Here is a 23,546-nt window from a genome sequence, read left to right on the forward strand (position 1 = left end):
TTAAATTATACATCAAATACTACAATGGAAGCATATGCTATATTATCATTATTTTTATTCCAGGTGAGCAATTTCAGTTTGAGGCAATGTCACAACCCCCAAAAAGTATTTAAGGGGGAATATATATATATATATATATATATATATATACACACACTGTACATACATTACACACAACATAGGACACCCAAAAAAACACAGACAAGGCAGAAAATCTCAAGGGTGTAATCACAATGAGAACATGTTTAGTACTTCATTGATATCATGTAAAAAATATTAAATGTTAAAAAAAAAAAAAAAAAATTAAATACAGCAAGCCTTGTTGAACAATGTCCATCAGTCCAGTTGCATCTGGGTCTGTATCACAACAATGGAAATATTGCAGATAGTCCTGAATTGGGTCAAAAACGCAAGTGCCAATAAGCTTGTTGGAAGGCGGGCGTTACCTCAAACAGGAAAGGAAAACAACTTCCTGCACATGCTTTAATACCTTTGGGACTCATTGTGCTTTCCCGTTGTTGTCAGTGTTACAGAAGAAAGACAACTGTGGACCTCATATACCCAACAGCAGCAAGTTAGTTGCACAAATATGCACACATTTATACGGACCGCAGCACCTTCATTCACATAACACTCCCCCCCCCTCCCCCACACAGCAGCTCTCCGTCAGGAAGCGCGACGGGTCCATGTCGTACTTTCCAGTGCAATTGAGTCTGTAGCAATGGACGCACATCGCGATGATGGCAATGGCCACGAGAACAACGACCACTGCTACTACAGCTAAAATAATATTCATGTAGTTGACTGCAAAGAAAGAAAACAAAAGAGTGACAAAGTTAGCATCGGTATAAGTGAAGTCAATTACTACAACAGCTCCGTTGATGAATATTTTCGGGATCATTTAAGATTTATTTAGATAACTTATATTTACTTATATGTATTTTTTTGATTTTATATTTGGGTAGCTTATAGGTAGGATTTTGGTATTTTCGGCATATTAGGTCGAAAATATTTAGGTAACTTTTACAAGTATTATACCGACATATATTAGGTAACTTGAAAGTATTTCCGTAGATTTTTCGAGTACGTTGAGGTGAAATTCATCAACTCACCTCGTACATCCACGTTAAACACAACTGTGGTCCTCCCCACGCTGTTGTTAATGGAACACTTGTACTCTCCTTTGTGTTCCGTGGTGACAGAGTCCACCGAGAAGACATCGCCTTCGAAAGCGGCGGCCGACGGGAGTTCCCACGTGACCGAGGGTCTCGGGTTGCCCTCGGCGGAGCAGTTGAGATGAAGGGGATCCCCCACTGTCAGGGTGATCAATCTATAGACAGGTCCGTCAAATTGAGGCTTATCTGCGTATTGATTGAGAAAGAAATACATTGGTGAGATTGATTTTTGCTGAAAAAAAAAAAACGCCGAAGCAGTCAGGCCGATATACAAAAGAATTTCTACAGATCTATTGTTATTATGTTCATGACTCACAGAGAACATTTGTGGTGAAGATATTAGATCGCATATCGTATGGTGGTTTATCAGGGTCCATGTCCAGCTGGGCAATGCACTCATATTGAGCGCCATTGGTTTCTTTGGTAGCATTAATGAACGTCAAGAAGCTTATGTTGACCGGTTTCTTTTCCATGCTGTCCTTTGAGTGTTTGCGGCTCACTTCGGTGCCGCCTTGGTAGAAGATCACGATAAGGTTTCTGAGGGGAGCAGCTTCAACCACATGACAGTACAGAATGTATTCTTTCCCTTCCAGCATCGGCCCCTCAAGATCATGAAAGCCCACCTCGACCTTTTTGGGATACTCTGCGAGGGCACAAAATGAAGAGTCGGTAAGATAAACAACCACTTCCTTTTGTGATTTATTTTTCTTTCTTTTTGATGACAGTGTGGGGCGAGTTACTTTCTAAATTTAAGTTACTGGAGGTTCTTACGGTAGACGGTGATGGGCAGCTTGCTGCAGCAATGGGAGCCTTTGCCTTTGTTGTAGTAGCACGTGACAGACGAAGGGTAGGCATTCATTTTGTCCACCGTCCACAAAATGTTTCTCCCGTCTTTTTGCTCTTCGCCGATTGACTTTTCCAAACCGACCGATTTGTTCTGGCAAGCGTGTTGGCAAGCGGAACAGTTGGCGGAAGCCGACATGCCGAACTGTACCACCAGTTTGGACGGAGTGAACACTGGCTTGTCCGTGCAGTTGTAATCTGGGAAGCAGAAGGGAATTCTTGGAGCAAGACATTTTTTTGAATTTGAATCATGCAGTGGAAGATCTCAGGTCACAGAGTAACCTCAGTTAACTTCTTTTTACACGTGTTTGACAGTCATGTCGTCGTTGGCAAGTGTCCACAGCCCACTTCCTGTTTCTCACATGTTGTCGAAGTTCATGGTGAGTCCAAATTTTTTTTTTTTTTAAACAAGTTAAAAATATGCTTCAAACTCTGCCTGCAGTAAAGACAAAAAGCTTTCTAACAACAAACAATCGAACCCAAAGGCATTTTAATTCATGACGCAAAATCATTTGACATAATTACTATTGTTTGATCGAAGAATGTTTTTAAGTCTAACCTCAAGGGAAGCCAAAGCGTTTAAACTTACCACAGCCGCATACATGGAAGTTGCTTAAAATGCCAGACAGTGAAAGAAAAGTCCAAAAGAAGTAACTGCAAAACATTATTCCGAGTTTGTTTCTGAGTCGACTGGTAACAAAAAGTGCGCAGTGCCTTGCCCTTGTGAAAAACCGAAGTTGAAAGTGCAAAGTGAAAGTAAGAGTGACGGTCTTCCCTACTGCCTTTCGATGTGAGTGAGCGAGAAAGCAGCATTGGAGCTCAGAAAGAAAGCATCAATGGGTCACTGCAGTCACATGACGAGAGAGAGAGAGACAGAGAGCCAGAGAGAGAGAGTCAGAGCGAGAGAATTCTGGGAAAGTTTGTCCTTATGGGAAATTCGGCTTATCTTCCGCACAGGATGACTCACAGTCATGAGGAATGAAATCAGCGTCAACCCGCTCACAGAGCAACGCAAAATTCATCGCGTAAAATATCCTATATTTACTTTGGAATTTTAAGTGCGTTCCCGCTAGCTGGCAGGACGCCAGCTTTCCTTTATCATTGGATTCCTTCTGTGAAGCCCCCCACACGCTTTTACGGGAAAACACGCCTGGCTCTCGTCACACGAGAGGTACCACAAGGCACTGAAATGATAAGTTTCTGAGAAATCTTTATTCAGTGTACAAGTCAAAAATAATGGGACACAAATGAATTTGAATCCACACAGATGTGGTAAGATGATTATTATTTTTTTTTTTGAAGGTCTTACTGGCCTACTAAACTAAGCTCGACCCATCACCCGAATCGAGAGTTGAGGGGTCCACATGAACGGCAATTATTATTAATTATTATTAATTATTAAGTCCTCCGTCTCACTAGTTGACGCTTTACTACGGCATTTAGACAAGTCAGTGATTTATCTGCTTCAGAAAGAAAGGTTTTGTTGTCAATGTTTTTTGTCCGTAGCCTGCTTGGCATTGATGAGTTCTTAGCGTTGTTGTTTCGAAGGTATATTGTTATGATAAAATAAAAATCACAATTTTTTTAGATTCATGCCTGGGAATAAGCATTTCTGCAGCCCTCTATTCCCCCCCCTTAGTGACGGGAGTGTGCTAATGTCATTTTAGTTATGATGGTGGAACTTGTCGGGCGTTTTTAGGGTGTAAAAAATTTGAGAACCACTTTTTGTAATTGTTTCTGTCATCAGAGTCTCTGTGCTCTTCTTAAACAAGAGGTCATCTCGTCTTGCGTCAGACCGGAGTGGTTCTCTTGCTGTTCGCACACATTCCAGGCAGTATGTCATCATCGTCCCGAGGCGCGGCCGTTAAACTGTCCAACAACACGTCCGCGTCCTTCAGCGTGTAAAGCATGTACTCCGAGCTAACCGGAGGGGGCAACCCCGGCAAGGCGGCCATCTTGGCCTCCGATGAGAGCGACGCTTCCCGCACCAGGGACGTTCGCAGTGAGTCGGGGGCGAAGTCGACGGTGCCGCTGTGGTTACTCCTGCTGCTGTGCCTGTGAGGGCGGTTGTTGTAGTAGCGGTTGCGATAGTTGGACGAGCCACGCGAGACGGGCGGTTTGACCAGGGAGGGTCGGCCGTTGGTACGGAGCTGCCGGTGCTTCTCGATGAACACGTGCACCGCCAAAACGCCCACCATCTCGGCCAGGACGAAAGACAGCGCCCCGAAGTAGAAGGACCAGCCGTAGGAGTAGCTCTTCTTGTTGTCACTCTGGCTGGGATCTCCGGAGTTGGCCGATATGTACACGATGATGCCGATGATGTTACTCAAACCTGAAGAGTGACAAGTGAAGAGTCAAAAAAAAAACTCGGTAAACACTTATTGACAATCAGGACATGGGCGGAGCTAGAAGGGGTGCCAAGGTGGCACTGACACCCCTCGAAATATGCCACCCAGGTTCCAGCCAGGCCAGATAATCGGCATTTAGAGTATTTTTTGTAATTTTTCTGGGAATTTTTTCCCCCCACATTTGCTTACATTCTCTATAGAGACTGTTTTGAAAAAAAAAAAATGTTTCATGGACCCCTTAAGCTAGCTCTCAATTTAGCTCCCCAATTTGGCGCTATTGTATGGGGTTGTTTTTTTCGATCTGACTTTTTGGTTGAGATCAATAACCCAAAAGGTTGGTTCACTTTTTTTTTTTTACCCAATTTGGGTTATTTTTGATCCAACTGTTTTTAGAATGTATCCAGCACGTCACTCACATCCACCAAACTATGACTCTCTGGTTCATAATTTTCCCAGTCATCCAATAATTAGGCCTTTGCAGACTTAGTTCAAAACCAGGATTTGTGCCTTAGTGTCTGCGTGTTGCACACCTGCAGAGACAAATAGAATGCCTGCTGTCAGGATGACGTTGTAGCGTGACTTGTAGAACTCGCTGGCCGCCACGCACACACCTCCGAGGAACAACAAGCCCACACTGAGGATCGGGAAGAGGCTGGATGCTCGCACCGCCCCTGAAAGGAAAAACTGTGTTTACACCAAATCCCGAGTTACGTTTATGTTCACTCTGAGCCAAGCTTGCCTCTTTCTTTTCCTTATGTTTTTCTTTCTCATTTAAGAAACCTTCTCAGTTCTGTCGCCCTCTGTTGGTCATTGCGTCTTATGTCATTGCTATTGCGCATGTGCAATGGCAATAAATTCCATACATTTTTGAGTGACTTTCGAATCACAGCAGGAACTCACGTAGTAAATATTCTGCGGCATCCTGCTCGTAGTCGGCATCCTCTGCAAAGTGATCGATGTCTTTGCAAACACCTCGGAATGTTCCTAAAGAGAAGCAAACATGACTGTAAATGTTTTTCGTAATATTATAGTACTTTGCTGTGTTATTTTACAGCATGACTAACTCTGTCTCTTTGACCCAGTCCACTTTACATGCTCTTGAAAAGAGTGAATTGCATAATGCTTAATGGGATGCGCATCATCTGATGGACTTCCGTATTGATCTCCCTGCTCTGGCTTGGCTTCAGTTCTGCTCTAAACTTGGTGGTGTGTGAACTTTGATAAGGTTTCATATGAGGTTAGAGTCCATTCAGTTTTGTCAAGTGCGCACTCGAAATTCCAACTTGGCGTGCTGCTCGCAATGCCTTTTGACCCCCCATGCATGCGTCACATGGGATATATTGATGAATATGTCCTGATGAGCAGTATTGATGACGTGGGACCATCACCATGGTTACCAAAACCAAACTTATTGTGGAAAAAAGGGAGACGAGCACCAGTGAGGCGGTACAAAACATTTAGTGAAACCTGACAAAATAATTAACACTTTTTTAATCCTAAAAATTCTGTTCATTTATTTTAAGAAAATTAAAAAATTCTATTCATTTATTTATTTTCAGAAAATAACAGAATATAGAGAATACATAACACTGTTTTGGAACTATAAACCAATGGCAGTATCGTTATCTAAATAGTCACTGCTGGTTGGTGAATGGATGACTCAATTTTAAAAACCCTTCATTAATACAGTCAAAAGAATTTGATTAAATAAATTAGCTCTGCTTGCCAAATAGTGAGCCAACTCATGTCATGATCAAGATTCCATTGCAACAATTAAAATGATGCTGTATAGTCATACAATGATTTTAACTATAATATTACATTAAAAACTGTTATTATTAATTTTTTGTACCTTCAGTGCAGCATGTCCTCCACAAACCCGAGTGGGTGAGCACCTCCTCATTCTTGCGGACCGTCTCGTTGTCGCCCAGGTTCTTGGAGCGGCACATCCCGCGCGAGTACAGCCAGTAGTCGGTCCCCACCGCGATGGTCATGAGGCTGAAGGCACAAAAGGCCCCCGCCGTTGTCATCAGCATCATCACACCCCGGTTGCACAGCCTCATGCCTCCCCCCCCAAAAAAAACCCCCAAAAAGCTGCCTTTTATCTCTGCTTGTATTCACTTGCTTGAATGCCAATTGACTTTGCTGGTCGTCTTTTGAAAGTAAACATTGTGCTTTTTTTTTTTTTTTAGGAGTCCTTTTGTATTGAAGTGGACAAAAAAAATGAAGGAATTCTTTGAGAGCAGCAGATGAGACAAAAGGTTAGTACAACAACCTCTCGGTATGTGCAACAGGGTCTACCGGGATGGAGATGCTGCTTGACACTCATTGCAGCATGTCCCCCACCACTCGTGTGTGTGTGTGTGTGTGTGTCCAATCAGAATCCAGCCTCTGTGTTGACGTGTTAATCCATATAATTTGCCTCGGGCTTTAACAATCTTTAGCAATTTGAGCCATCATAGCGTTGAGACTTTTTCTTGAACCAATCAGATTTCAAATTTGACAAAGCTCCAGCCCTTGTTGATATTAGAGCTTGCTTGGTTGGAGCAAAAAGTTATGGATAAAATTTGATAAGCACATGGATCAAACCAATTTTGGTTAATCCACGACTTCAATCCAACCCAATTTTTTGTGATAGTTTTTCAAAATTTTAGTGGTTGTTTTATGCAAAATAAGCCATATTGTTGTTTTGCAATACCAGCAAATTGCGTTATTTTTTTACTCAATTATTTTAACAATCTACATTTGAACCCATGACTCCCAAATTGTGTGGTCGATGTTTAGACCAGTTGTCAATCCTACCAAAAAAAATCCTGTTACCAAAATGTACAATCTTTTTTTTAATTTTCACTTTTAATCACTTCTATGTCATTTGAATTCCAATCTTTGCGGCGATAAACTCGAGAAATAGGCTGGAAAGTTGAGAGACCAAGAATCCGAGTCAGAGAACTATTCATACTTTAATGTTGATGCCTCACGCGCAGGTAATGACGGCGCATGCAACATGAGAGTAGTAATTGTTACACAGGTTGATTTATACAAAAGTCTTCCAAGTCTTCCTCTTCTTTTGCTTGCCTTTTGCATAGTAGACATCCATGTTCCCCTCTTTTTTTTTTTTTTCCTTCCCCTGCTTTAAACGGTCACAAATGGAAGTGTTGAACTCAGAACCGACCTAAAAAATCAATTAGGGCTGCAAGCGGTGACGAACGAGCCATTGCACCTCCAAATCCTTTCAGTGACCTTCACACTTTGAATATGTCCCAAAAAAAAATGCTCAAAAAGCATCACTTGGAGCTCTAATTCAAAAAAAAAAATGAATCAATAAAAAGCATGATAGGTGATATGATGAAACTCATCAAAACCATTTGGAGTCCTTTTCTATTTACACATACACCGAAACATATACAGAATAAGAACAAGTACAACTATTAAATGTTCATTGCACGCAATCTTGTGAGCTCTAGTCATTTGTGTTTAAGAATTAAAAAATAAAAAGGGCAACAAATACAGTTATGGCATGCATAGGAGGAGCTGCACCACAAAGACAGTACATATAGCACTATAGGTGAGCGCATACATGGCACCAGAAAGGAGACAAGAGATGATGTTCCTTCAAAATCCTTTTTGGGGAAGAGTTGCTTTTGCATTTGTGAGCCATTTTTGCATGAATTCGAGCAATCACCTCTGCTCTCACCCGTAGCCCACTTTGCCTCACGGGGGGGGGGGGAAATACCCCAAAACCTTCAAAGGGTTAAATTACGCTTGATAAAATCTCTTGGCAAAGATCACCAAAACTGTGTCCCAATACTTTTGTCCAAAGATTACAAATTTTAATAACTCCAGGTTTAACGATGAATCGGAAAGTAATTGTTGCTGATTATTGCGTGAACGGAATTTAATTGGAAAGTACGGCTCGGGTAAGAGCGCAGGCTGCCTCGTGTCAAAAACGGACTCATTTGGAAGACAAAACGTGCGAGCTCGGGACAAAATCCGGACCATCCCATCCGCTACTACACCCTGCTCAGACACGTGCATGCTTGCATATGTGTGTGTGTGTGTGAGCACATAACATACATGACATATTGATCATGGAATGTTCATGACAGATGAGAAGGAAATAAACAACAAACATGCCTGCTGCCTGTGGATCAATACACACACTGCGACATTGTTCGTTGTTGCGCTCCGCATTGACATGCTGACACTGAGCTCCTGGAAACACAATTTTAACTATTGTTGACCTCCGCCAAGCACAAAAGTGACCAATTTTGTTTTGATTGCTATTAAAATGGTTTTTCAGGATTACACAAAAATCTTATGACTGATTTGCACAAAACTGCATCCAACATAAAAAACACTTGATTATTTTCGATGAAACAACATAAAAAGTTGTTTTATGAGGTAAATGGATAATCCAAAACATTGGCCCAAGTCGATCCAAATACTGGTCAACAGCAAATTTTAATCAGAGTTGCATTTTTGACACTGATTTAAAAAAAAAACTTTTTTTCTTTAGCATATCAGGTTTTGGAGATATTTTCATGTTTTTAAGTTTGACCTATAAAAGCTTACGCAATACAGATTCTACTATGTTATTTTGAGCTATGACATTTTAGAAACAAAATTCCATCTGTTGCTGAAATATAACGAACTGTATTATTATATTTTTGTTATTATGAAACCTGATGTACTAGAGTAGGGGTGTTATATTTTATATTATAGAATTATGCTCTATACACAAATTGTTGGATTATTTGCTTTGAAATCAGAAGCCATAGAAAATATGTTTTTTCTTCCTTCACTTTTGTCAACAGTTGAGCCTTGGCGGAGGTCTGCACACTATGAGAGACTCTTTTTTTTTTTTTTTTTTTTCGGCTACCGTGTAAGAGAATAGAAGATCAGTCCCGCTGTTAGCAGCCCTCACTTGTGCAGTCTCACATCGTGCATTTGTGGGTGTGTAGTCCGCTTTACGATTGGATGCAATGTGACAAGATGATTGGAAAGACACTGCAGGTCTGTTCAGATTTTGGCATTTTTCATCCCCCCCCCCCTTTTACACTTGTATAACAAACTCGGGGTTGGTGTAGGAGAAGCCTTGAAATTCATTCTGGTCCAGATTCATGATGAAGAGTTTGTCCGTCGGAGTCAGCTCAACGGCCATCTTCGTGAACTCCTTGTCAAAGTTGCCCACGTCGCGGCGAGATTTCTGACAAACAGAAAAAAAAATCAAGTCAAAAAGAAACATTTGGGGCAACATTTCAAAAAGTATAACGAATAGTGATGGGAAAAGGAAACTTCAAATTTGGCTCAAAGAAAGGCTTAAAGAAAAGGCAAGTCACTGCCATCGAGCGGAGTCAAAAAAAAATACACCAACTAGTTCATGAAGCAAATTTGAAGCTTCATTTTCCCATCACTCGTTACTAACGAGACAAAACAGGAAGCAGAAAAAAAAGTTCCATTAAAGCACAGTGATGAGGGGGAAAGAAAGGCAAGTCCAAAGACACAAAGACATTTCGATCAGTGATCTGCCGGGGTGAGACAGTAAAAGACACTTTTTGTAATCTTCGGGTCCTACAGTATTCCATCCAAGTTTGACCAACGTCCTTATATTTAATAAAAGTTTTATAACTGTGATAATTTGGTACAGATTTATTCTGACTAGCATCATCAATTTTGCACAGGTGTCAAACTCCAGTCCTCGAGGGCTGGTTCTGTGACCTTTGACCTTTATAGGTTGCGCTTCATTACACTTATGAAGATCTAGTCTACATGATTGATTCTGTTTCAGGAGCTTTTGGGTCCCCAGTGTGACAAAAACAGAAGCGCGAACAAACCCGGAAACACGACAACAACGAAAAAACGGAAAAGACCTGCTGACGTCACAGTACAGACCCGAGACAAACACCTGCGCGGCAGAGAGAAACATTCCAGTACAAACGAGGATCCATAGAACAGATTCCACAAGAGGATAGGAGGTGAAGCTGTGAACCGAGCACATGAAGGAAGAATGTTGACGTTGCCTACCTCCCTTTGTGTCTTGGCGGCCGGCTGAACTGAGGAAGAAAAGTTGGTTCTCCTACTCACCCGCTCGAATATTTACTAGCTAGCGTGACGCGCGCAATGAACCGTTAGCGAAACCACAAGTAGATCATAAATGAACAATTTCTAAATGTTTTTCTATTTTCTATCAGATGGAGATGTGGAAGAAGAACGCGGACGCAGCACAAGTGTCCTGGTAGGCACCAGTGAGTATATTCTTACTTTCCAGTCATACAGAACAACAACACAATTCATAGAAGTTTTTCTTTCACCCACAACAATGATATATTCATTACATTTTTTTTCTTCCCCTATGTTTTCCGTCATTGCCTTAAGTGCGTAAACGTCTTCACTGGCGTGACGACACGTGACCAATACTTTGTTGAACGCACATCTCGTCACGATGAATTTTTTTTTTCGGAGGTTATCGTGTCATTTGTTCTAATGTGCAGTCCAAAATGGACGACTCCAACTAAACTGGCACGCACGGGTCTTTTTTTTTTTTTTTTTTGTGATGTTGGCTTAGCTGCACTCTGATGATTTTCAGTTGGCACTTTGGCAGCCACGGATCGAATACAAGAGCTGTAAACAATATTTGGTCTTAACTAAGACGATAATACAACCTGATGCAGTGTAAACGATGATAATAAATTGTGCGATTATCACATTTTTGACCTCTCGTACGACTGTACCAAATATTTTGGCGGGTGTGTGTCTAAAATCGACTAATATTCAGCACTTACAAACAATCCTAGGAAGGTCATTTCGGGTTTTTAAACAATTCTCCTCATTAGTAGCATGAATATGCTAAAATAAACCGAGAGGCTAGTTTAGTTTAACCTGCAGTTGTGATCGAAACAGTAGAGCTGATATTACAAATTTGATATTTCTCTTTTCTTACATGCGCTTATTTTTACCATGTTAAAGGAATGGTGAGACTTTTTTTTTTTTTTGCCTGCATATGCTCATGATGGTAATTTCTGGCTCACTATTGCACTGATGTGTGTGTGTGTTTGTGTGTGTTTGTGTGCAGCGAGGTCAGTGAGTAGCGTGATGGTACTCCGGGTTAACAAATGTGAAGCCTTGGAATTCTTCCTGGTCCAAGTTGGCTATTAGCTCCTTATCTGGGGGGGTCAGCTCTGGGGGGTGGCGTGTGAAAAAGCGGTCAAAGTTCTCGGCGTCACGCCCGCACTGCCGTGGAAGAGGGGAGAGAAGAGAGAGAGAGAGAAAATGGAGGGATGGGAGTGAGCATGATGAGGGATGCCGCCCGGGTTATTATAGTTCAAGAAAACTGACAAAATAAGCGAAAGTGAAAAAAAATCCAACAAAATAAAACAATATTTCTTAAAAAAAAAAAAAAAGATATACTAACTGTAATTCTGTCTTACATTGCCATCAAATTTGTTTTTGTCAATTAATATAAAGCTTCATTTTGGAGGTTCATTTTAAATGTATTTATTTCTGTATCGCCGTATATATATATAAGGTCAAATAATTTTAAAATTGTAGTTGACTTAATTAATTGCGCGACAAATATGGCATATACTATTTCAAAACAGAAAAATCTCATGAAATCTAAACGAAAACAAATCATTTTCAAAAAGTATCAACAAACAAGCCTGCTCTAATAAATAATTCCATCTGAATGAACTAAAAAAAATAAATAAAAATGAAATAAAAAAAAAAATAAAAAAATAAAACTATTATAACCCAGGCTGCAACCCCCCAGCCAAAAAAAAGGCAACGCAAACATGGCATCAACCAATAAAATCGCACAGCTCGTGAACTGCGGATTTCCATTGGTCTATATTGCTGAGTCATCACCACAATGACAAAGTGCGGGCGATGGTTGCGTGCAAGGAATGACCCCGACTTACCTGACATTGTGTTGTGTGTGAATCGTTCCCACGGCAGTAAACAGCCAGAGAGGGCAAGTACTCACAGATTTTGGCTTGAAAGGCGGTTGGACCTCTTTGTTCTCCAGTTTTTCCCAGTCGATGTAACGGAAGAAGGCGTGCTCCTTAATGTCCCTCTCGCCTTCGGGACCGCAGCCCAGACGCTTACCCGGGTGCTTGGTCATCAGCTAGACATCACACAGAAATCTAATCAAAGGTGTGTGTCATTTTTTATTTCCCGTGTGTGTCATTGAAGACTCAAATCCGTATTGAAAGTTCATTTGAATGTGGGCTCACCCCCTTGCAGATGGCCACAGCTTCTTTGGACATGGATTTCGGGTAGGACACGTGATGCTCCATGATGGACTGGAACAACTCATCTTCATCCTCCCCGTCAAAAGGCGGCTGGACACGGAAGCGACAACTTAGTAAGTGTTCTCGTCACTATTTTGTGCTTTTTTCGGCAAATGCGAGACCAACCTGCCCCGCGAGCATTTCATAAAGCAGCACGCCAAAGGCCCACCAATCTACAGATTTTCCGTAAGGCTGGTAGGCTATGATCTGGAATGTTCACACCAAAGAAGTGAGTCTCATTCAAAGAGGTTTAAAAAAAAACGTAAAGAGTAAACGAACCTCAGGGGCGATATAGTCGGGTGTCCCGCAAAACGTCTTAGTGGTAACACCGTCGGACATATTCTCTTTGCACATGCCGAAGTCGGCGATTTTGATGTGGCCTTCAGAGTCGAGCATCACGTTGTCCAGCTTGAGATCCCTACGGACACACTTGCAGGTGATAAGTACATACTACGGTTCGAGGAGGATTGTGAACAAACGCGGCGTTCTCAGGTGACAAACACACTCACCGATACACAATTCCTTTGGAGTGGAGGAAGAAGAGGCCGGTGGCGATCTCGGCGGCATAGAACCTGAAAAACCGAAAGGCTTTTTGATTTTCTGGCGATATCGTGCAATCGTATGCACGCATTAAATTTACACACGAGGCTTTACTCACACTGCATGAGGTTCCTTAAACTTCCCGACCTGTTGGATCTGGTACATTAGGTCCCCTCCGTTAATATACTCCATCACAAAATACAATCGGTCCTGGAGATTCGAACGAAGATCGGTTACCCACGGCGGACATTTTTGATCTTACTTTTGTGTCCTACCATAGTCTGGAAACAGGAATGCAATTGTGTGAGAAAAGGCGGTTTTCCGGCAAGAGCGAGGACCCGCTTCTCGACCATGGTGCACTCCACGTCGTCATCCTGGATCACCACGTCTTTCTTCAGGATTTTCACGGCGTACAACTCGTCCGTACCTTTCCTCTCGGCCAGCATCACCTACGGCAAGCCGGACGATCGGGAAATGTTTGAAAAGTAAGTTTTCCTTCAGCTTGCGGGAAGAACGTAGTGCACCTTGCCAAAGCTGCCCTTTCCCAGAACCATGATGAAGTTGAAGTCTGAGAGCTTGATACGGTCCTGGTTGCCGTTGCTGTCATACTTGCTGACGGACGAGGAGGAGGAGGACGAGTCTGACGTTTTCCCCGGACCGACTTTTGCCCTCTGCAATGAAAGAAAACAAGTTGCAAATGTTGAGATGAACTCATTCACTCCCATTGACGAGAATAGAAACGTCTGAATGAGTTAAAGATCGCAACATCAAATCAAGAAGACGACTCACTTCAAACTTTTGTCGAAGCTCCTCGTTGCCATCTTCACCGTCAGGCTGGACGGGGACGTTGAAATACTCTCCTTCCTCCTGGGACAGAAGCTTAAACCTTGGGCCGAGGTTAGATACTTGTCAGCACAGCCTTGTCAACAGAACTTAGCAAACTGACACATGTTCTCGTCTTACCACCCGTCTACGCCTTGTTTCTGCAGCTCTGAGATCCCGAAGGACAGAGAACCCATGAAATCGTTCCTGCTGGTCAGGTCCCAATCCCAGATCTCCACGGACAGGCGGCGGTCCTTGTCGCTTTCTTTCAGGTTACTGATGGAGGCGAAGATATAAAAGCAAAGGTAAGGAAGGCATCTGATACTTTTGACATGTGATGAAAGAACAAAGATAAAAACGGGACTCTTTAGAAGATGTCTCACAAAGTGAAGGTCTCGTTCCAGGTAGGGTTTAGGCAACATTTCATGGTCTTGGTCTTCTGCTTGCTCTCACTCTTGGGGTCAGGGATCAGCTTGAGCTTCACGTAAGGATCTGACAGGCCGTTAGGATCCATCGGGACCAAGTTCTTGGCCTCTTTGACTATACGGGACAGAGCAAGACCAAATACTGTTTTTCGTGCGTGGTCTTTAAGATGCTCATCATTACCAACGCTCAACGCTTTGCTCCCCGGCTGCATTTGACAACACTTAGCAACAGTTTAGCTTGCGCTCCATAATCAATGCAGAGCTGTCTGCGAGAGACAAAGCTGGCACATGGACAAATGTCCAACAGGCCATGTGGGCCAATCGTTGCATTATTGATCAGCTAATGGACTTTCCAGTTTTGGTCTCTCTCTCTTTTGAAGTTGAGGAGGGGCTTTCTATTTGTCTGTCCACCTCCTTATTGTGAGTGTTTCCGTCCACCGTAGGGGGGAGCACTTACTGGTGACGGTCAAAGTGTCGTCTGTGATCCGGGCCGAGATCTGGATACGCCCTCTCCTCTCGGTGTGATCCGTCCCGCAAAGGCTCGGCACGTTGGCCACACAACGCTTGTGGATGTTCATCATGCAGTCTACACGGTAGCGCACACACACCGTCATCCAAGCAATTCAGCATTATTAATGTAATAATGTCTTATATCATCCAATTTGATCAATACAATCACAAATCTAATATCTGTATAGAAACAAATCAGGTGAAGGTAAATTTATCTGAAGTTGTGCATTTTGGGACTGAATGGAATTTGCATATTGTTTCTAGCCAGCTGTGATGTTTCAAGGTGTCCACTAGGTGTCAGGATACACACACACTCTTTACGTACGGTCACATTTCATCCCCTGGTGTATCAGGCCGTAGAGGAGCGAGCCGCAGTGGTCACAGAAGGTCGGACTGGAGTACGTGTGCACCTTAAACTTGTGTTTACTACGAGGGTCCTGCTAAGACACATAACAGAAGCAATTTAGAATTAAACGTCACGGCTGGACGAGGCTCGAAAGTGAAGGATGCATGACTCGCTTGAGCTATTGGCCCATTAAGTTGAAGCAGCCACGCAGCACATTTTCCCCTTTTAACAGCGCGTCGAAATGTGATTTGGAGTCATCGCGTTGACAGGAAATGGGCACTGAGTTTGTGCGTGAGCGTAAAGTGCTGACATGGCTAATTCCATTAATAATCTTAACTCGATCTCACTCAGCACGTTAATGTGAACATTTCATTCGAACGCAACCTGAGGCCGTAACTCTTGATTTGAATCATGGCGTTCAACGAGCACCAAATGTTTCATTATGAGCCCGCGTGTGGTGTTGTCGGCTTTTTCTTTGGCATTATACATGGAATAAAAATCTCCTTGAGATGGAAAACGGTAAATGTGAGAGAGAAAAATGAAAAGAAGTGACAAATGAGCATTTTTCGAAGCAAGTGGTCATCCGTTTGACGGCGCCGCATTATACCAGTTTGCTACCAGCTACCCAAAGCTACTTTGATTTGATGTGACACGAGAGGTCAAGAGGAAAAACAAGCTGAAAACGGCTATATTGCTACCTAGCGTTGCAGAGGGTGGGATGTGGTTTAGCCAAATACATTTTCTCCACAAGTCGGTAGGTTAGGATTAAATTATCCGGTTGGGTAAACGTACTGATGTACAATGGGGGAGATAATTAATTCACTGCCCCACTATTCCAAACTTGCGGCGAAGCTTAAATAAATAAATAAATACATACATAAATAAATAAAGCCAAAATTAAATAATGAAAAATAAATAAACATAAAATAAAATGACTTTGTGACAATTTTTAATTTAAAGTTCGTCGGTATTGTTCTCACGCTTCTCATTGGTCGAGGTACCATCAAAATATTCATTTAATGTATATTTGATTGACTTACGTCGGAGGCGGGCCCCTTGTCGGCACCCGGACAGGAAAAGGTGACAAATTCATGACAGCGCTTGTGGACCACAAAACAGCACACTGTGACAAGAAAGGAGAGAGGAAAAAAAAAATCTGTCACTTGCAATCCGATACCAAGCGAAAAATATAAATAGATGCATCAATATGTCAATTATGTGCCATTAGTCATTTCACAATAGTTTTTCAGCTGTTCCAGCTTCCCTTCCCGCCAATTCCTATATTTAGTTGTACTTTTATTCCATCACAGCATGGAGGAATGAATCGAAATCAACTCGGCAAAGCTACAATAGCTAACGTCACCCTTGTCAAACAAGCCTGTTGATTTGTTTTGGCGTTCTGCTCCGAGATGAGCACAAACACATCGTGGCTATGTTGCAAAACCCCATTTGGATTAAGCTACGAAAGCTTGCAAAATATCTTTTAGAGAAGTTGAGGCTGTTTGTGAAGCAAAGTAGAAGGAAGCAGCGAATGGAGTTGGGTCATTGCCGGTAACCCAACTGAGCATCATTATAGTGTTACGATTAAGAGCTTCATTGGAATCACATCAGAAATGCTAGCTAGCCAGCTAAGCCTCCAAATGAGCCTCTGCAAAACTGTTGTGTATGTTTTAGTTTATTAGGTCATAAAAAGCAAAAAAAAATAAATAAAAGGATTTCATTAAATAATAAATCATAGATAGATAGATAGATAGATAGATAGATAGATAGATAGATAGATAGATAGATAGATAGATAGATAGATAGATAAAAGGATTTAATTAAATAATAAATCATAGATAGATAGATAGATAGATAGATAGATAGATAGATAGATAGATAGATAGATAGATAGATAGATAAAAGGATTTAATTAAATAATAAATTATAGATAGATAGATAGATAGATAGATAGATAGATAGATAGATAGATAGATAGATAGATAGATAGATAGATAGATAGATAGATAGATAAAAGGATTTAATTAATGATAGATAGATAGATAGATAGATAGATAGATAGATAGATAGATAGATAGATAGATAGATAGATAGATAGATAGATAGATAGATAGATAGATAAAAGGATTTAATTAAATAATAAATCATAGATAGATAGATAGATAGATAGATAGATAGATAGATAGATAGATAGATAGATAGATAGATAAAAGGATTTAATTAATGATAGATAGATAGATAGATAGATAGATAGATAGATAGATAGATAGATAGATAGATAGATAGATAGATAGATAGATAGATAGATAGATAGATAGATAGATAGATAGATAGATAGAATTAACTTCCTCAACACAGTCCATCGGCCAGAGGACAGATTTTTACAAATCAGGATCGCAATTGTTTTATAAAGCAGGTCGAACTAGCTCTGACCCTTTGTTACCATGGAGACTACTCTAAGTGATTAATAAACACTGAACATTAAATACAGTTTATTCCGGCCACTTGCCATCAAGGCAATTGCACAATAACTATTCATGCAGCTATAAAAAGGAGCGCTGTACAAATTAAAAAGTCATTCGATGGCCAAGCTAGTGAATTGATCACAATCCTAAAAAAAATAAAAGGCAGGATTTTCTCCGGCTGAGGCCAAATGTAAAGTTTTACAAAGAGCAGAGGGCCCCACCGATATGAATTATTTGAACCGATTAATCGGCTGAGAAATAAAAAAGATATAACGGAATCAACCTCGCTGTATTTCAGAACGACTGCTCGATAATGAACAGCCGCTCTCCAAGCTGCCGAGTTTCATTCGGTGCCAGTCTGACCAAAACGTGCTTCACAGCACAACTTGAAGCTCTACTGGTATTATTTTATCATGAATGGCCTCATCTGTCTTCATTCATGACTGCCTTTTCCACTACAAAAGTATCACACATCTGCTTTTCAGACACCTTTCGCAAAAGAGACACTCCAACCTTGAATGTTTGCTAAACAGTGCGAAAATCAGGTTGTGTCCATCTGGGTGGAGAATTTGTGTGTTTGTAGTGTGTCAGAAAAAGCAGAAACAGCACACCAGCAAACAGTCGCACTCTAGCCTTCTGTTCATAAATCTTCACACACACACACACAAAACACACTCCGGCATGCAACAGAAAGACAGGCCGAGTGACCCGCCGTGGAGGTCTTTGCTCTGTTGCCTAGCAACCAAGCCGAGCCTGACAGTCGAGCCTACCGACGCCGCCCCTTTCCGAGTGACTGGCGGCGTTAACGGCAAATCAAAACATTTCGACAAACATTCCTGCAAATATCTACTTGGAGGAAGTTTAGGAAATCTAAATTGGTTGGGAACGTGTGTTGAAATAGCCAACTCTTTCGAAATAATTAGCTCAAAATACAATTCAAAAGGGCTGAGTGCCGTCAGAGTAGAAACAATTAAAAGACGTGTGGAAGCACGCTTGCTCGCCCTGTCTGTTTCCGACGGCAACAACAAACTGAGCTGTAACACAAACCTGACGATCAATGATCGCTCAATCAATTCAAACAACAGCGATCATCGGGATTTGCTGTCCAATCTGATCGTGACAAGTTTTGTCGTTATTACTGCCAGAAAGCAAATGAAATCTGTTGCAAATGAGCCGCCGCCAACGGAGTGCCAAGCGGCGGCGTGAGAATGAAATTCGGCACCTCCAGTTAACTTTTTCGTATTGACGGGAGCAGAATAATTATGGATGAGAGTCGGGACTCCAAATGACAAATCTGAATGTGCCTGTTAGTCGAGTAGACCTGATTCACGGACTCTTCCTTGCTGATGAAAACTTCTCCTTGTAATGAAGGAGATGCACTTGTGCTGACATGAATTATTGCAGATAAATCAATGAAGTCATTTCTGGCCTGCTTGGAAGAAGAAATACACCTTATGAGGCAAACTCTTCTCAAGGATGACATTTGAAGAGTGCCAAGGTTGCAAGTTTGTCAACAGCGATGTTAGCCGGGGAGAATTTTTATATATGCGACGGACATGTCATTTAAACTCACTGCCGGATTGCCTCTTTTGTGTTGGACGCCATTGTTGATTACATCGCATTTAATTAGTTCTGTGTGTAACCCACAGGAAAATAAAAGCTACAAAAAATATGAGAGACTTCCAGACCATTTCATCACGACGCTGAGACACTTCCACAGGAAATTAAACCAATGTGACTTCCTTATAGTGATCGTGGGAGTCTACAAGCAAACAAACACTGCATTAAACATGTGAAGGAAGGATTCAAAGGAGAAGTCTTCACCTGCAGAACCAGTACGGAAACACACCCAGAAGGCACAGGAGACACCTTTGTCACACGAGCGTACAGGTAAGAGCACGTTTACACCACATGTCTGACATTCCTCCCGTTCTGGCGCTCCTCCCATCACGATAGCGCACTGCACACACCTGCTCGTTCTAGTTAAGACCCCAAAAAGCAGCTCGGGTTTTCATCGGGGACTATTCATTGACGTAGCCAACAGCAATGTTTATTACTGTGGTTGTGCCACACTGATTATGCAACAACGTTTTGGAGATTTAAAAAGCTAATACAGCTTTAGATGGATCGTGTCTGTCATAATGGACTCGCCAAAAGCAATGGCACGCCCTGTATTTTCATGGACCTTAAGGTACAGTCAATTCGTCAACCTTTTCTCCCTTTGACGGACAAACCTGCCACAAAAGGAAGCTGATCTACTGTTTGATCACTGGAGCAACACAGAAGATGATCAATAACATCACAAGTAACCCCGCTATGACCTGCGGGGTTAATTGCTTCTGATCTGCTGATGGGCAGGGAACATAGCCAGAAACAACATGGTTGGATAATACAAAAAGCTTTCACCGGTTATTCTTGCGTGAGGAAAAAAAAGAACAGAAGAACTAGAATAATCCACAGCTTAAAAAAAAAAAAAAGCGGAGGCACGCAAGGTCATAGATATACAAGTGTTGTATAATTAACAGTTCTTCGTGATAAAAACAAACAAGGCAGCATCAAAAAGAAGTTCACAGCTTGCTTGGTCATGCACAGGCAATATCCATGTCACTGAAGACTCATTTTCCTCTCACTGATGAAGTGATGGCACCTAAGCACCTCAGTGAAGGCCGCCTGTGCTACGGGGGAGGGAACCACACTAAAGTCCGTCACCCTTTCAATGGCCTACTGTGAGTAATGGTCGCTGTGGCGACGACGTGAACCTTGACCCGACCGGTCCACGATCAACCATCCGCCCACCAGCACTCCAAACCCACCATTTCTCGAGAAGAAAGTGAGAGGGGGGGTTTTGTGGACTCTCTTTTGATTGCTCATTCATCTCTGTGCGTAAACACTAGCCAACACCAGCACAGTGAGAGCTCAGCCGGTGACAAAAAGCAGACCTGAGGCCCACTTAAGACAACAAACTCGAAAACCCACAGCCATCTTCAAGCAGTCTTCTTACCTTGGCATTGGAATCCCTGCTTGCCGAAGCCCCTGCGGACACAAGAGCAATAAGACTTGACGTGGGAATTGGAGAATGTTACAAAACAGTGAGAAACTCAATAGGGCTGATGACGATTGCACATTTCACCTATTTACTATTTCTTATTAGAATTGCTCAAATGCTAGCAGTAGGTATGCTAACATATAGCAAAAATAATAACGTAAGAAGCCGAGGTCTCCAGCATAAACTGTTCACATGTTGAAATTAGAATAGGATGATTTGGTAGTGAAATATGGAATATGTTTATCATGTGCATTTACAGTGCATATTCATGGACAATGTGGATTATTGAAAAATGGAGGTTGAGAGATGGAGATTAGTGCGTAAAATGTCTGCCAATTATCATGTATAATATGGTGGATTCATAAAAACTGTGGGGAAAGGTGAAAAAATAGTAAGCTACAGGATCCTGAATTTTGTGACCATTTTCAAGATGGAATGGTTTGAATCATTTGAGAAATGTGGAAAGACTAAAATAACAATAATGGGCTGTGCATTATGTAAATGAAGCATTTTTGTCGTGATGATCATTGCACGTTATCGGGTGAATGCCGTTCAGTATTCGCCCAATAATGTGAATTACTCATGACGCATTCAATGACACACATGGGCATGCAGCAGGCCCCCGCGTGCCTGCGGATGGGGCTGCGTGGCGATGCGGCAAAAAAAAAAAAAAAAAAGCCAAGCCGCGGACGTCCGTGGTGCAACTGTCGCTATTGTCGGATTTCGGGAAACACTGCTGCCGCATCAAGTGAATCACCTGTGTCCATACACACACACGCATACATGCAATCCTCACCAGATGAAGTCGGTGCAGTGGCTGCAGAAGGTGGGCTGCTTGAAGAAGCGCGCGATGAACTTGTGGTTCTTCACCTCGTGGACGTTCTTCTGGCGTAAGGCGCCCTGACGGGCAAAGCCGCGCGCGCCCTCCGCCACCTCTCCGTCGCTGCCGGGGTCAGCCATCTTAACGAGGAAGCGGCGGCGGAGGTGGTGGTGATGGTGGAGGCGGCGGCGGCGGCGGTCCGAGGGAGAGGAATGAGAGGAGGGGGGCTCCGAAGGGAGGAGGCGCGGCGGAGGTGGCAGCGGGGGTGCAGGTGTCTTTTTCTTCTCCTCCTCCTCCGCCCCTCGTCGTCGTCCAAATCGTCGCTTTCCCTACCCCTGCTGTCGATTTTGGGCCGGTTCCGACGAGTTCTATGCTCGCTGTTGCTTCTTCCGGCGTGCCCTCTCCCCCTTGCTTCCCTGTTGATAGACTGTCAGTGTTTCTGCTTGCTTACCTCTCTCGCTTCCTTTTTGTCGCTCTCGCGCTATCGACGACGGTCCCGATATACGACGATGCGAATATACGAACGGCTCGCGATGAACTTTTGACCATGATCGTAACTCGAATTGCACGCGTATTAAATGGACTTTCCCTGCGCTCCCCCCTATTTCGCAATAATCATGTCAAGACAGATTGTGGGTGTGCTGCATTTGTGTGGATTTTAAGGAATTAGCACGCTCAATGTAGTGGTCAAACAAGAAAAGCAAACTCTTATCATTCTTACAACAACAAAAATAAATAAACACACCCCTTTAACAATTCAGATTAGTATGTCAATTTCTTTTCAATCATCTGTCAAATAAAATGTGAGTGCTCTGTGGTTCAAACAATCCAAATAAAACAGGATTTAAAGTTGATCCCACTAGTTTCTCCGTGCCATTAATGGCGTATTGTAAAACCTCACCGACCAGATTGTCTAGTAGCATGACAGGAAAGTTATATTTACATTCAATTTTAATTTGTCAGTAAGAAGCAGTACACACGTGAAATTCTGTAAAACTAAACAAATAATTACATATTTTGTAATTAATCAAACTATATTGCTGCTTGTATACAAAAGCCCATGGGCAAGCTAATTAATCTAGCATTGATGCTGTGGTAGTTAAAACTCTAAGCGATGGATATTTAAATAAGAATATTTAAATAAATATTTAGATAAGAAAGACCTTGCAGAAACACGTGGAGTGGCAATATTATACTCATGAACATATGTTCTTTATCCTCTGCGGGAATACGACAATTAGTTGCGTCCGTCTAATCATGTTACGTTGTCAAACCCAATTGTACTGTACAATGGCTGTATTATACTGACCCCTAGTGGCGAGGTTGCACACCGCAGAAGAAGGCCGATTAAAATATGATAAACATGATACAAAATCGGTTGGTTCCACGCTTTCCACTTTTGTACAAATTCTCTCTTCTACCGTATTTACTGTAGGAAACACCACAATGGCTGATGTTAAAATGAAAAATATAAATCGTGTTTTTCTTAATTACAAAATTATGTGCGGCTTCTCTCTAATTTCACCCTTCCCCTTCTGCTTAGTGTACATTTAGACCCATCCCATTTGATTTTAAACAAAATGACTCACAATCAAGAAGATTATAAAATTTTAGTTTCTAAGAATCAAATTGTTTGCAACCGACACAACAGAAGCATAATTAATATTCCAGATTTTGCATCTTGTCACTCCATTAAACTCACAACTATACCTGTTGTTCTTTAAATATATTGTAGAACTATAATGCCAAACTAGATGGACGGACGGACCCCGGGAGAAAAATGACATTTTTAATTTGTCTCATAATCTGCAGTCATGTGGGGTGATAATCCTGAATATGTCTCCCTCCTGTGGTGAAACTCTGAACATACATGTCAAGCGTGTATCAAAATGGAGTGACGCTCACAAAGCCAAGTGTC

General features: G+C 42.0%; 3 protein-coding genes and 1 long non-coding RNA gene across 19 annotated transcripts; 1 reads left to right on the forward strand and 3 right to left on the reverse strand.

Moving 5' to 3' along the window:
• Positions 1-38: 38 nt before the first annotated feature.
• Positions 39-2,888, reverse strand: LOC148399610 (intercellular adhesion molecule 1-like). Its single transcript, XM_088372784.1, has 5 exons — positions 2,608-2,888; positions 1,947-2,216; positions 1,492-1,818; positions 1,113-1,361; positions 39-804 (listed from the first exon to the last, which is right to left on the reverse strand). The coding sequence occupies exons 1-5, from the start codon at positions 2,681-2,683 to the stop codon at positions 620-622; spliced, it is 1,107 nt and encodes a 368-aa protein (XP_088228910.1). The 5' UTR covers positions 2,684-2,888; the 3' UTR covers positions 39-619.
• LOC148399611 (uncharacterized) lies at positions 1,185-21,314 on the forward strand. 13 transcript variants are annotated; one of them, XR_015857871.1, is made up of 15 exons: positions 1,185-1,340; positions 1,769-1,844; positions 2,334-3,189; positions 6,225-6,414; positions 6,559-6,627; positions 10,155-10,432; positions 10,558-10,611; positions 12,390-12,517; positions 12,608-12,728; positions 13,475-13,679; positions 13,743-14,091; positions 14,184-14,321; positions 14,885-15,034; positions 19,512-19,652; positions 20,355-21,314. It is a non-coding gene; the product is annotated as an uncharacterized LOC148399611 (long non-coding RNA). The 13 variants fall into 13 exon arrangements; XR_015857870.1 differs by having other exon boundaries at positions 1,186-1,340; positions 2,334-2,398; XR_015857873.1 differs by having other exon boundaries at positions 1,186-1,340; positions 2,334-2,398; positions 6,230-6,414.
• LOC148399612 (voltage-dependent calcium channel gamma-3 subunit-like) lies at positions 3,229-6,431 on the reverse strand. Its single transcript, XM_088372790.1, has 4 exons — positions 6,219-6,431; positions 5,267-5,350; positions 4,897-5,037; positions 3,229-4,350 (listed from the first exon to the last, which is right to left on the reverse strand). Exons 1-4 carry the CDS (start codon positions 6,427-6,429, stop codon positions 3,809-3,811), a joined length of 978 nt encoding a protein of 325 aa, XP_088228916.1. The 5' UTR covers positions 6,430-6,431; the 3' UTR covers positions 3,229-3,808.
• On the reverse strand, positions 7,314-22,250 carry LOC148399613 (protein kinase C beta type). 4 transcript variants are annotated; one of them, XM_088372771.1, is made up of 17 exons: positions 21,605-22,250; positions 20,764-20,795; positions 16,338-16,420; positions 15,277-15,391; positions 14,899-15,027; positions 14,400-14,556; positions 14,158-14,292; positions 13,984-14,080; positions 13,719-13,865; positions 13,470-13,643; positions 13,313-13,404; positions 13,164-13,226; positions 12,934-13,072; positions 12,781-12,861; positions 12,598-12,705; positions 12,348-12,488; positions 7,314-9,572 (listed from the first exon to the last, which is right to left on the reverse strand). In XM_088372771.1, exons 1-17 carry the CDS (start codon positions 21,766-21,768, stop codon positions 9,420-9,422), a joined length of 2,010 nt encoding a protein of 669 aa, XP_088228897.1. In that variant the 5' UTR covers positions 21,769-22,250; the 3' UTR covers positions 7,314-9,419. The 4 variants fall into 4 exon arrangements, with proteins under 4 accessions (XP_088228897.1, XP_088228899.1, XP_088228896.1 ...); XM_088372773.1 differs by having other exon boundaries at positions 15,277-15,388; positions 21,605-22,248; XM_088372770.1 differs by lacking the exon at positions 7,314-9,572 and adding an exon at positions 10,591-11,596 and having other exon boundaries at positions 21,605-22,246.
• Positions 22,251-23,546: the final 1,296 nt, after the last annotated feature.

The sequence above is a fragment of the Syngnathus floridae genome, chromosome 4 (assembly GCF_059516105.1).
Source record: "Syngnathus floridae isolate MCC-2025c chromosome 4, RoL_Sflo_1.0, whole genome shotgun sequence".
Lineage (NCBI taxonomy): Eukaryota > Metazoa > Chordata > Actinopteri > Syngnathiformes > Syngnathidae > Syngnathus > Syngnathus floridae.